We start from the raw sequence: 14,614 nt of genomic DNA, 5'->3' as shown, positions 1-14,614 counted from the left end.
CATAATGAAGGAAGATTGTCTATGTGAAAATCTTACAGATTTTAGCTTTAACATTTAACAGATTTTAATTTTAACATGAGCTTTTTAATTACTTATCTGTTTCTGAATTTTTTAAATTATTAATAATATTGAGAGATAAACTGAAGAGCTGTATGTAAAGGCCTTTAAAAGATGTATTTCCTATCCCAAAATATGCCTACCTATACAGAAGCAACTAATTTGACTCTGTTTTAAGGAATTATCGGCTTTACCTATTCAAGATTTAAACAAGTTTTAAACAGTTAATCTTGGGGAGAATAAAAAAATCTTCCAAATTTAGAGCAATTACAATGAATTAGTATTAATAATAATTAATATGGAAAATTTTATGTCAACATGCTTTGGCTTTTCTTGCCTTTTAGGAGCCTAAGTTGTCAAAGGATTACCTTGCACAAAAACCTGTTCTTCTCTTTTGTTTGTAATTCTATTGTGACAATCATTCATCTCACTGCAGTGGCCAACAACCAGGCTTTAGTGGCTACTAATCCCGTAAGTAAAAGGTGGTTATGTCCTTAGGGTCAAGGAGTTGGTGGGCCAGAAATAGAAGACTGTGTGTATGTGGTAGGGGGGCGGGGGGCAGGGATGGGTAGCTGCATTCCAATATGTACAGGTAAATATTTCTCAACATTTCCAACTTATAAAGATTAAATATACAAAGTAGGAAGTCAACTCTTGTTTCAATTATTTATATTTACACATAATTTTGCCTGATTTTATAGCTAGAATCCTGCTATTGGTGGCACATAAGTGTTAATGACTAACACTCGACTGAATTAAAGAATCAATCAAAGCAACCAAATCTGTGTAGTTAGGAAACACAGTACATACAAATGGAAAATTTTTGGAATTGACTTAAGAAATCTAATAAAACCAGAGAAAAAATGAGTTGTACATCCCCTATACATTGTTAAACTTAATTAATATAGGAGCTTATCAAGTCCTCATTGTCTCAGTAAACATTTGTAAATTACTTCCTTGCAATTCTTTTGGAAGCACAAAAATAAGTGGAGACAGCCATAGCATAGCTGTCTAGCATAGCCATAGCATAGCCATAGAAAGTTCTATTTTTAAAACATATCCTAAATTGTATTTATACAAGTGCACATATTTTATTATAAGCTATAGACAAAAGTAAACTTTCTTAAAAAATCTGCATAAACCACAAATATATTTTCAAATTTTTAAAATCATTTGCTTTCATAGTTTTTGTAGTATCTATACTACAGCTTTGGATATGGATTTGTGAAGAGAAATGTTTATGTATAGATCTAAAGTGGATTTGTAAAACAATTTAAATTGTTACTAAAGTCAGGGAAGGGAAAGAATTTTCAGTAGGTCAATAAACAATACACTTGTGTGCTTTATGGGTGTTTTTAGGGTAATTTCCAAAATTCTAAAATTCCCTGCATTGTTTGCACATGTGCATCCGGATTGCTCAATCTTGTATATGTTCCACTCTAAAGTCATTGGTGAGGAAATACACCGAGGTATAATTAGCAGTATAAAAATCCGGCTAATGTCCTGCCAGTTTAGAGTGAATTTCTCTGGAACAGGGATATTTAGAGTTTTGTCATGAAGTGGCTGAGCAAGAGAGTTTAAATCTTACATTTATGTGCAAATATTTCATGTTTAATACACGAATCATAAACTGTAATAGTTATTTTATTCCCAGTAGTTTGAGTGCCTATTTAATCACCATTGCTCTGCTTTAAAATATTTTGAAGCATGGTTTAAGTTCTTTTTTATCATAATAGTTTACAGATTAATAAAACCAGTCATTAGAAATCCAATCAGATATGAATTTCTAATACTATATATATCCTTTTTGAAGCTGCTCTGTCATTTTTATATAATATAGAAAAATAGCTCATTTTTACCTTTGACAGGACTATGTTAGTATGTGTTTGATAGCAAGGTATGCTATTTAAAATGTAATGCCATGCATTCTGCAACTGAAAGAATAGGTTCTATAAATACCTTTGAGTCAGTTCATGGTAGTGAAAACAGAATGGCTTTGGAAGACTTGTAGTCTGGGTGTTGTTTTGATTGTTGTTTTAATAAAATTGTTGTTTTAATAAAACTTCTCCAGTACTCAGCTTTTTAGCTAAAGAACATATGACTAGTGATAGCACATTTCTCAGAATTATTTTAATTTTTTTTAAAAAAACTTAAAAATATTTAAACTAGTTCATGAAAATTTTATTATTCCTATTCTGTGATAACCTTATTTTTATCTTCCAGTTCACTTCATTTCCAATATTTTTTAGCTGAAAAATATATAATGATAACTGCCAGAAATATTTACCAAGTTCCAGACTAGAAATTAGAATTGGCAAGTATAATTAGCCATGTAATTCAGTTTTGAATTTCTTCTTCTTTTTAAGAAAGTGCAGTGTATTTCTTACTACTTTGTGTTTTCTTTACCCTATATTTGAACCTCCTTTTTCCTGTCCCTTTGAAAATAGAGAAGAGAAGTAGATAACTCTGGAAAACAGAAAGGAAAACCGTAACATTTTTCTTTTTTACCTACATCAAACCTTCAAATCCTGTATTTGAATAAAATAATGGGTGGGTTCTTTAGAGTATTATTTAATAAGCATTTGGACTGGTAGCACATAAAGGCAAGACTTACCAAACATCTGATTTTTTGTGATTTTTAAAATTATTAAAATAATTATATTTTTCCAACAGAACACAACAATCAAGTTCAAGATGACATATTTAAAATAGATAACAATCATTGTAAAGTCATTCACATGTGATTCTTTTAAATTATACTTTCATGATAACTAGAACACATTAACAAAATATACAGGGCCTCCCTAGTAGTGTAGTGCAGGGGTTAAAGACACAGCATTATCAAGCTATCACCAGCCACTGCAGCTCCAGTTAGGTTCCCCGCCCCGCGGCCAGAGAGTTAATCCACATGGCACAGGAGACCATTCCTGTCTAGCCCGCTGCTCCCTTCAGCAGTGAATTTCAGTAGATCTGCCTGTTCTGCTCCCCACTCTGTCTCTGGTGAATCCTCTCACTCCCCACACCTCTGGTCTACACCCCAGTTCTTATATGCATAAATAAATAGATGTTAAAGGAAAATACACAACCACTAAATCCAGTATAAAATGAATTTACACATTTCCCAGAAGGGTTACCTTTATAAATCTTTGGAGTCCATGGCTGAAATCTTCTGAGGCAACATTAGATGAGAATGAATGTGTTCTTTTATGGTATTTCATGAGTCTGAATTGTAAGTGTATACAAATTTTTTGAAGAGAAAAAATTCCAGGTGTGTGTGTGTGTGTGTGTGTGTGTATCAGATATATATTTCTGATCTAAACTAGACTATTATTTTATGTGTGAATTTATTCATGACTAACTATGATTATTTCCTCTTTTTCTCACAGGTTAGTTGTAAAGTATCACAGTTCATTCATCTTTACCTGATGGGCTGTAACTACTTTTGGATGCTTTGTGAAGGCATTTACCTGCACACACTCATTGTGGTGGCTGTGTTTGCAGAGAAGCAACACCTGAAGTGGTATTACTTTCTTGGATGGGGTAAGTGCCATTCATTACTCATGTCTACTGATTCATCTTAGTAAGAAAGCTTTTGGAGGACACAGAGTTGCTTTGTAATAAAATATACTTATTAATCATTTTAAAATAATATCAGGTGATTAATCATTCCTTAGTGCTGTAAGTTGAAACAAAGTATCAATGACATATTGTTCTCAGTAATCATGGGTCAATTAATAATACAATCTTTCTACTTAAATTTTCCAATGTATGTTTTGGCTGAATATGTAATGACTACAGCAGTAGAATCAGAATCATGAATTAGGGGTATAGTCTGCACTATTCAGAATCTTCTTTTTCCTCATGTGAAAAATAAGAGTATTGGCTTAACCAGCTGTGAAGTTTCATTCTAAAAAGTATTGTAAGATGTTGTTATTTTATCATAAGCTTGTAGAGATCAGTAATTGAATGAAGGCATGCAAAAGACCTATTTCTTTCCACAAAGCATGCATTGATGTGCTTCTACCACATTTAAAAACATAACTGGAATAATGCAAAATATTAAATGCTAAAAATGAGTTCAATATAACTAGTTTCCAGAAATGGAACTAAAGTTATACTTGTCTATGTATTCATTCAGATAATAGACAAAGCTTGATAGAGGTATGTATATACACATATATTCTTTTATACATTTGGGTTAGCTTTATAAATTTTTTTCTTCATTTCCTGTTTGAAAGATCTGATTTAGAATGCTCAAACCATGCAATATTTCTGATCCATAAAATACTCTCTTCACTTTTTCATATAGTCTGTTTCAACTTCATCCCATTTGTGATTATCTACAAAATATTGGCCAATCCTACTTCACAATGTATAATTCCTGTTTTTTTTTATCTAAGCCATAGGGGTTAGCTAGCCCATTCATGACTTAGGCCCTGTAGTAACTGAATCAAAATGACTTATACTAGAAGAAAACATATACACACATACAACACAAACCTGAAAATATAAATACTCAACAATCTACCTATTCAGTTTGACTACACAGTTAGTATTCATTTACTAAACATAATGACCAGTTATTTTTGCTCCTAGAGTATCTGTGATTTCATATTTCATGACATATTTTACATTTATAGAAAAGGTCATCTATTTATTTTCTTTGTCTTTGATATTTACAGGATTTCCACTGATTCCTGCTTGCATACATGCTATTGCTAGATGTTTGTACTACAATGACAAGTAAGATAACCTCTCTTGAAGATTTTGATTTGAATCATGTAAAACAAAACTCTTTAATCTAATTTCCTTGTTTTTTCTCCCCCTAGCTGCTGGATCAGTTCTGATACCCACCTCCTCTACATTATCCATGGCCCAATTTGTGCAGCTCTATTGGTATGTATTTCTCATTCATTAGTTGTTTACATTTCATTTTTAGTTCATGAATCATGTGGCTTGTGTTATCCTTTAGGATCCCCATGGGGGAATCACTGGTGAACACAAATGATGATGTACTCAGTATTTAATTGAAAAGGGTTTAATGCCAGTTATATTTGAGATAAAGGAATTAATTCATACAGTATGGCAAGGCACCAGGGACCAGCAGTGGCAAGGCATGACCATGGCTGGATCCAAAGTGGGAACAGGACAGTGTTGCTGGAACTGAGTGAGCAACTAGAAGGGTCACCCAACAGGAACCCGAAGTCAAGGACCAAAGCCACTGCCCAAACCACAGACTAGCAGGGGAAAATAAGGGGAAAGAAAACTTCTCATCCTTCCCATGTTCTGATGTCTTTGGTTTTTCCCATTGGCCATACACAGCAAATGTTAGAGGCAAGAATGTCTGGGAGTTCAGCCTCCTGGGGCAGAGAGCAAACAAGAGTATGGGTGGCATGCGAAACACAAAAAAATCTACCCGCTCATGTTGGCAATAAAGTAATGTTCCAATAATTTAAAAAAATAGTATCTTCTTAAACCAGTGCTTATTATTATAATGGTCACCACTTAATACAAGTGCACCAATTGGACAATTTTAAGTGTAACTGCATGGCAAGAACAGTCACATTCAATACTTTTATTTAATCATTTGAATGGGGAAATGAATTAAGTCAAATTAACATATTTTCTCTCATGGAACATTAGAGGTCAGAATTCAATTCAAGTCTCTAAGATTGTGATTATAGCTGATATTAAATTATAAATATGAAAACATGAAGGTGGGATGCTTCTCAGCCAAAATTCAAAGTTACCTGAGCCTTATTTTTACTCATCTTTTTGACAAATATTCTATTATTTTACTGTTAGCTTTGATTTACTATATACTTATGTTAGAACACTGTTCAATCCATGCTTAGGTATATTATGAAGTCATTCTCAAAAGTGTTATACTGAAGAGAATAAATTCTGAAGGTGACTTCCTGAGTCTGAACTCTTCTTTCACTTCTCATTTGTTGTGTAATTCTAGTGCTTCGGGTTACTCATTTATAAAATACAGGGTGTAAAAAAGGGGATTTTTAATTTTTTTTAACCAAGGAATTAAATGAGTTAAAACATAAAAAATACTTAGCCTGGTGTGTGTAAAGCACACAGCAAGTATCAAATTTCTGATTTGTGCCTGGCCACAAATTTGAGACAGCAAGTTAAAAATAGCAACACATGGAATTTAATAGATGTTCTATGGAAATTTTAATATATCTTCACGTAGATGCTAGTGCAAATTTCAGAGGCAGGAGCATTTCTTCCTCTTGCTTCCAGGATAGTAGGGAAATGTGTGACACATTGTTTAATCTGAAGGTGGTCTATCTTACTCTGGCTTGTCCTCTAAGTGCCAGCATTAAATCTAGCTCCACCACTGCTGGCTGTGTATCTTAGGGCAAGATCTGTTTTGTTTTGCTTTAAAACTTTCTGCACATTTTTTTTTCTCATTTGTGACTATGGAATAGTAAGAATAAGAATCTCATGGTACACTATGAGCATTAAATGAGATATATCCTGTTATTCAATTAAAATAGCGGCTAGAATATAATAGTCTTGAAAAAATGCTTTGAAAAGTTTCTTCACTTGTAATTTCTACATGATATCATGACTCTGTTCTGAGAAGAGTGCAAAGAAATTAAGATACGTTCTTTGAGCCACCAAGAAGCGTACAGAAAAAATACAAGGCAAAATTTTATCACAAGAGATATGACTCTGCAGAAGGGCATTTGATTCAAACACCATTGGCAGAGTGGTTCAAGAAATGGGCAAAAGCACCTTACAAATGGAAAAAATGTAACAGCAACTAATTCAATCCTTGGAAAAGCCTGTTCACATCTACTCTGGCAGGGAAGAATAAATGATACAGTTAGGGTAAAATATAAAATAGGAATATAGTCCATTCACACTGCTCAGGGAGAAAGAAGCGGAAATCCATACTATTTGCATAAAACTTTTTCCATATGATGACCTGAAAAAATACCAGGATTACAAGGATATATTGTACTGCTCTTATTTAAGCTCTAGGGTTCCTCACTGGTCTTGGCCAATTCCACCATTTTGGGAAGGGATCTAGCAATCGTTTACATCGTCACATGATTTTGCACAAATTTTATAAATATTTCAACAGCAATCAGCTTCTTTCCACTCAGACTTCCTCTGTCACATTTCCCCTTGTGCAGGCTAGTATTGAAGTGACTAGAGTATTTTTGAGGTCCTGCAAAGGGGAAATTAAGAAGAGGTATATTTTATTTGAGCTTAATGAGACATGTTTCAGTCACTTCAGTGCAAAGTGAGTGCTGGCTGTTCTGGTGTGTGGAGGGTTTCTACTGCCCTTGTTCTGGTTCACATTGCTTCTTTCATGATCCTATGGGAGTGTTTGATATGAAAATGTATTGTTGTGCTTATCAGATTTGTGAACTTTATAGCTCTTAGAGAAGAAATAAATTTTTTCATTTCTAACTAGTGCACTAAGATGGATGAGATTCAGATAGAGTCATCAGATTAAAATTTTTATTCTATTTTTATTTAAAATTAAGTATTTGCAAATAAGTAGGTGTGAGTTTCTAGCTTGATGTTTTAAATCGGTCTTGCCATTTGAAGACAGCTTTGCATTTAATTATTTTCATATAATGGTGATCTAAATTACATTTCTATTTTTTATGTTTTTTTCACACTAGGATTATACTATACTCTATGTTTCAAATGTACAAACAGATAAAAGGGCATTATCTTTTCTTCTATAGACTGTGTAGTTTCCATTGAATGCAAACTAAAATAGCAAACAATCATGAATGCTGAGGAAGGGAATATGGTCGGATGGGTGGTGGAATAACAGCTGATATGTTGATTTGTCACACTTCATTGTTACACCTGTTGAAATAGCTTATTCTGTTTTTGTCCAGCACAGACATCCCTGTGTCTATAATATGTTACTTTACATAGATGTATTTCTATCAGGATAATAATAACCTGTATATTTCTGAAGCATATACTGCACTGAATCCTCTATGAATAGTAGCAGAGTATTTATGCCTTTCTTTTTATAACAAATGCCTTAAATCAGCAAGTGTATATTTGTGAATTTTTTCTGTATTAAAATGAAATAATACCATCATTTGCATAATTTATTAAGGTGTGTGAATATAAATTATATATTAACTTACAGTTAAAATTTTTTGATTATTAAACAAAGCACACATGCTGGAAGTTAGGGTAGGAAAACAAGGAAAAAAGTACCATTTAGCCGCTAAAGGGTTCATCTGTTAATGACCATAATGCTCTGGACGGTATAAAGAATGGATATAGAGAAAATGACAACTGTGAAAGATAATGACTTGGGTGAAGATAAGAAAGAGAGAAAGTAGTAAACAGTGGCAGTAAGAAAGAAATGAATATTTCAGCAGAACTGTTTCCTGAGGCACTTAGTTATATCTACACTTCAATTTTGAAGTTTTGTGTCTTCCATTCAGAGAATGTTTTCCATTTGGGAAAGCTGTTATCACACAGTCAATGTGTAATTAGAGAAAGCATTTAACAGAAGACCCTGTGAAGCACCAAAATTGTTTCATCTCTGGATGACCTGAATTGAATATCAATTGGTTCAAATATGTGACTCAGTCACTCATAAGGATAAAGAGGATTACAGTATTATCTTGGGAAATTGTGAGGAATATTCCTATAAAAAGAAACACAGGAAGGATATACAAAATGGGAGAAAATGGTTATTATTACATTATAAATGTTTACAAGTATGTTACGTGGATATACAGAGGAGACACTTCCAACTGTTAACACTTGTTATAAACAATTCTTTCCTTCTTTGAGTTTGAAAATATCCAAGACTTTAGTTTAGAGACCATGAAAAATGAATGATAAGAAGCTGAAATTAACACTCAGTTGAAAATGTTCCACAGTAACTCTACCACCACTTTATTTTTCTAATCTTAAATCCATTAAAATGGATGTATTTATCAAATTACTCAATCATAATTCCAGAAATATAAATTAATATCTTACATAAATATTCATTTAAAATATCCATGCATATGAGAAAATCTTCAGATTTTTTTAATTAAATATTTTTCAATAATGCTTCTTTACTTCAATATGAACTCATTTTCATAAGCCCTTTCTTTCTTATAGGTGAATCTTTTCTTCCTGCTAAATATTGTACGTGTTCTCATCACCAAATTAAAAGTTACTCACCAAGCAGAATCCAATCTCTACATGAAAGCTGTAAGGGCTACACTTATCCTGGTGCCATTATTGGGCATTGAATTTGTGCTTATTCCTTGGCGACCTGAAGGAAGGATTGCAGAGGAGGTATATGACTACATCATGCACATCCTTATGCACTATCAGGTATGGTGCTTTTGGCATTAAAGTTATATACAGCTATGGTTTTACTTTTGACTATATATGTAGCAAGTTGGTTATAAATAATGGGTCTTTCCATTTGGAATGAGATAAATCTATTTTTCTTTTACAGGGTCTTTTGGTTTCTACAATTTTCTGCTTCTTTAATGGAGAGGTATGGTGCTTCATTTTATTCCTTTTACCATTTTATATTTACTAAATGGATTTTCCTTTAAGAAATGAGACAGAAATATATATATATATATACCTTGAAATAACTATTTCAAAATTCATTTCTATCAGAAAGAAGATACATAGAATCTCTTTTATAGATCCAACTCTCCAACCAAAAGCCCAGGTCATATTGCAGTTCAAGGATAGAGCACATCAGTCGCTCTTCAGAATATTCCATTAGTGACTTTTATTCAACCAATCTTTTGATCTAACTTTTGAATAATCCCTTTAATTCTGGGCTTTGTCCTAGGTACAATGTCAGGCATCCTTTACCTCATAGAACATACACTCTATTACAAAATATAGTTGGCCTGTTTTCATCCTCTCCAAATTTTTTTTTTTGGTCCCAGGGGTGAGGGATGCTGGCCTATAATGTGGTCTTTAAAAACAGCTTCTTGGTGGATAGTAAAGGATATAAGTGGAGTAAATTATCTGTTTTACAGGGTGTATATAGAGTCATTTAGGAAACTTAGGAAAATAGAATGTTCTAGCTCATAACATGACAATGTGTTCTTAACTATTTCAAGATTTTTATCCAAGACTTTCCTAATTGGAAAGTTTCAGGCATTTCATAAACCAGTATCTAATTGCTTCTACATATCAACAGTGCTATATAGTTCAGTAGTTTGAGCTACACCGATTTTAGCTTTGTGCTTTTAATCTACTTGATAAATTTTAACCTGAGGCTTTTAGCAAAATGCAACAAAGTTTAGAAATCCTGACAGAAACTGAATGGACTGGGACACTTGGTAACAGCAAAGCATATCACAGATTCTCATATGGGAAACATCTGGAAACAGTTGGTATAACTTTATAAGAACCATTCCAATAAACAAGTCAATTTGAAAATCATATACATGCCATGAAAAATTATAAAATGTTGCTTTCCCATATTTGAATAATATTTTGCTTTTTTCTCATAACATATTAAAATTTCATGTTTAATTTTTAATTAAAATATAAATATATTTAGCTTTAAATATGGACATATTTATTTGTAATGGGACATAGCACTGTCACGTATCAGCAGAATGTTTTTCCTATTTTAATTGGTATTTTATGATTTTTCTGTTGGAAGGAGGACAAGAGAGGCCATCTCCCAGACATCAATGAGAAGTATAGGCAGATCATAATTAGGAATAATTGATAAATCACTTGTTTTGATAATCACACTCAATAGCAGTTAGTATGTACCACCAAGGATTTATTATTGTCATAATTGAATTAGACAATCCTAAATACAGTCTACATAGGATTTTGTCATTAAATATTGATGAGACAACGTGCCTATGAACAAGGGTCAACATGAATAGTGCAGTTGGGCATCTCAGAGCAGACTGGATTTTTATAAAGGCAGTTTTTAAGTGTACAAACTTTCAGCACTAGCAAAATATTTTGTGATAAGAGACAGTGTTGAATTAAGGCATTGACATGGCAATACATTTAAATTCCAAAGATGCTACTTTGCCCCTGGCTATAATATTCCTGGAAAATGCTATGGAACTCCCAGAATCTCGGTGTCTACTTGTATTAAAAGGAAATAAAAGCAAGTTCCTTATGCAAGACTCACAAGGATTAATGTAAACATGAAACGTAAAGATTTTGCATTCCTTGATAGACACTCAGTATATTATAGATTTCGATTCCATTTGTCAAATGACTCTTCAAAAAAATACATGTGCAAGTGGAAACACTAATCATGTTGGACTAAGATCGCAAATTGGCCCTCTCCTTAGAAAGAGTGCCCAAGGATTATCTAAGCTAAAGTTTAGCACTTTTCTTTATCTTATAAGAAAAAGAGACACAGACTTTGATCTTCTGCCATGTCCTAAAATTGAGAAAATTTTGGCAGATGGATATTACAATAATACAAAATTTTTGAGCCAAGTCATTGCCAAATCCTTCATCTCTTCACATCTCCAGTACTCACCCCTATTTTTTAATCTCTCAAGATAGAATCCTTGTTTTTGTATGATTCACTTCTCATGTTAAGAAATACGATGATCCCTCCTTTTTGTCTCTTTGGCTCTTAGTTTTTCCCACTCTCATAAGATGAAGACAGTTGCCAAATTAATTTTCTGTGTTTCCAACTATGTCATGTACTTCTTAAAAATCGTTTGCTCAGACTATGTTTCTTTCTTGCTTTCTGCATTACATCAAACATCTTGCCTTTAGCTTAATATTTCTATTTATTTAATCTCACATTTTATTTATTTTAATTTTAAGCCAAACTCTTTCTATTTGCATTTCTCACTAGTTAAATAACTGTGGCTTGACAAGTGCTCAGGTCATTTTCATCCTATCCACGCAGACAGAAATATTCACTGTTAACATAAGCTGGAAACTTTACTCATCAGAAGGGGACCTCCCTAGTCACATGGATATAATTAACAACTCAGAGTAGAAATTATTATACAGTGAAAAAAATTGTTGTAAATAACTGAACTCACATTCTACAATGAGAACTAGGTAATTGGTTTATATGTAGCTCTACTATGTATCTTTTAATTGATTTAGGCAGAGAAGTCTAGCATTGGTTCCTTATCAAACCAAGGTTGTAATGTTATTGAAAATATTCTAAACAGTTGGCCTATTTATGTAACAGTCATGTAAAACAATGAAAGACATTGTCATAGTTTTAATAACACCTGGCTGGCTTCCCTTTCCATGGTGACTGAATCAAGTTTAATATGATTTCTATACATGATCATTTAATAATAATTTCTATACATGATTGCACTGAGCAAAAAACTGAAGAATTCTGTATAATCAATAGCAGAAAGTTAAGTATTGCATGAATATGTTATAATACATGAATTACTGAAAAATTGCTTTCAGATGTTTATCCTTCCTTTGGAAAAAAACTAAAGGGTCAAAGAGCAGTAGAGTGTAGAAGACAGTTCAAAACTATACATGCTTTATAAAGATATAGATCAGGGATAGGGATGTAGTTAATACATTTATAACCTAGAAGCAGATTGCCCCAAACCAGTCTTTTTACTCATTAGACACTAAGAAATGTGATGTGGTCAAGTTAGAGATGTTTTTGAATTTCTTATTTGCATTTACTAATTCAATGTGAAGAAAATCACCTTTGAGTTTTATAGCAATGAAAATCATGAACTACATATAGGCAACCTAACCTGGGTCTCTATTCTCAGAGAGAAAGGAAGTGATAAACTTCAAATTCATTAAGCAGAGGAGGTCCAAGAAAAAAAAAAATGTGTAGTGGTGAAATTTCTGACATTATTTTTCATATTAAGTTTTCCATTTGTTTAATCTGGGTAGTAAGTTCATGCAAACAAAAGTCATGCTCTTTTATTTCCCAGAATATAGCACAATCTGGGCTTTTAGTAACCACTCAGCAAAAAGTTGTTGCTGCTACTGCTATGATGATGGTGATTATTTACACTTCCTTTATCCTTAACTTCTTTTTCTTTTCTCTCTTTCTGTAAACTTTCATTAATTATCTTGTTTCTTTAATAAAGATATTAATGTATATCTAAATAAATTTTGTAGGTGGGGGATCTGGATTAAGTATTTGACAATTAGATATTCACACACATTTTTAAAGCTTCAAAACTAAGGCATGGAGGGCCTCTCTGGTAGCCTAAGGGTTACACCAAAAAGGCCGGAAGTTCAATTCCCAGCCAGGGAGCTAACCCACATATGGAGTAGCAGACCTCTCCTGTCTCATCTAATTTACCTGTTCTGCTCCCCACCCTGTCTCTGGTGAATCCTCTAACACCCCGCATCTCTGGCCTGCATCCTAGCTCTTACAAAAATAAATAAAAATTAAAAAAAAAAACCTAAGACATGGAAAGTAAAATATTAATGGATTCCAAAAGTAAAGAAGAATTAAGTGATCTTTATGAGGTAAAGTTAGTTTACACTATCTAAACAAAGCATTATGCATTACTTAACAATTCTTTAAAAAATCTTCTATACATAGCTTATTTTTTATGGTACTATTAAACATAATATTTTCATCTCAATTAATGGACTGATTTTGTCCTTTTTTTCTTTTCAATTGATAGGTTCAAGCAATCCTGAGAAGAAACTGGAATCAATACAGAATCCAATTTGGAAACAGCTTTTCCCACTCAGATGCTCTTCGCAGTGCATCTTACACAGTGTCAACAATCAGTGATGGTACAGGTTATAGTCATGACTGTCCTAGTGAACACTTAAATGGAAAAAGCATCCATGATGTTGAAAATGTAGTCTTAAAGCTAGAAAAGTTATATGATTGATAAAAGTGGGCACATTGATTAACTGTTTGCCACTCCTAACTCAAAGGCTTGAATCCATGACTTTACAGCCAGAAGACTTCAGTATTAAATGCATTTCTTGAATGATACAAGGAAAACTCTCAGACAAACTCATATAGTATTGACAAATGTTTAACAGACAACTCTACAGGGGAAAATATCCATTTGTAATGTTTACCAGTTTCTCTGATATAAATACTACCACCATGGCTGATTTCAAGTTACCAACTTGACATCACCTAATGAGGAATTGAAAAAAGATGATCTCGATCAATACCTATAGGTCAGTTTGAGCCACTTGCAGCCACAGCATGAATTCACAAAATAAGACTTTAAAGATTCATATACATATTAGGCAGGATTCAACTCCTAAAGTTGCTCAAAGAGACCTAGCTAGACCTACTGACTCAGAGGGAAAATTAGCTTGACCTTTTTCCCCTCAGAAAGTACCCTAGTCCTTTTTGTATTCACCCTTTCAAATGGATGAGATAGAGAGAGAATTAGTTTTGCTGGCTCATTCTCTTCTCCCCAGGAAAAAAAAAAAAAAACTTAGTAGAATGCCTATTAACTACTCATTCGCTGATACATCACAGTTATATCTGGTGTTATATCCATTTTTGAGATGATGACTAGTTGTATGATATGCAATTCTACTTTAGTATCATTAGGGAGACATCTTGGTTGATACCCCAAACACCTTGTCATCTATTTTTCCATCT

General features: G+C 33.0%; 1 protein-coding gene across 1 annotated transcript in view; it reads left to right on the top strand.

The window, feature by feature from the left end:
- Positions 1-13,877, top strand: part of CALCRL (calcitonin receptor like receptor) — a gene marked incomplete at both ends in the record, with an annotated part of 33,476 nt that extends 19,599 nt beyond the window's left edge. The window contains 7 exons of the mRNA XM_084239652.1: positions 402-528; positions 3,444-3,597; positions 4,740-4,800; positions 4,887-4,953; positions 9,178-9,396; positions 9,524-9,565; positions 13,662-13,877. Of these exons, the coding sequence (XP_084095778.1) occupies positions 402-528; positions 3,444-3,597; positions 4,740-4,800; positions 4,887-4,953; positions 9,178-9,396; positions 9,524-9,565; positions 13,662-13,877 (886 nt within the window). The remainder of the gene's footprint in view (positions 1-401; positions 529-3,443; positions 3,598-4,739; positions 4,801-4,886; positions 4,954-9,177; positions 9,397-9,523; positions 9,566-13,661) is intronic.
- Positions 13,878-14,614: the final 737 nt, after the last annotated feature.

Source organism: Talpa europaea (genome assembly GCF_964194135.1).
Source record: "Talpa europaea genome assembly, chromosome: 1".
Classification (NCBI taxonomy): Eukaryota; Metazoa; Chordata; class Mammalia; order Eulipotyphla; family Talpidae; genus Talpa; species Talpa europaea.
The sequence above is the reverse complement of the archived record's forward strand: the minus strand, read 5'-3'. Positions and strand labels throughout refer to the sequence as shown.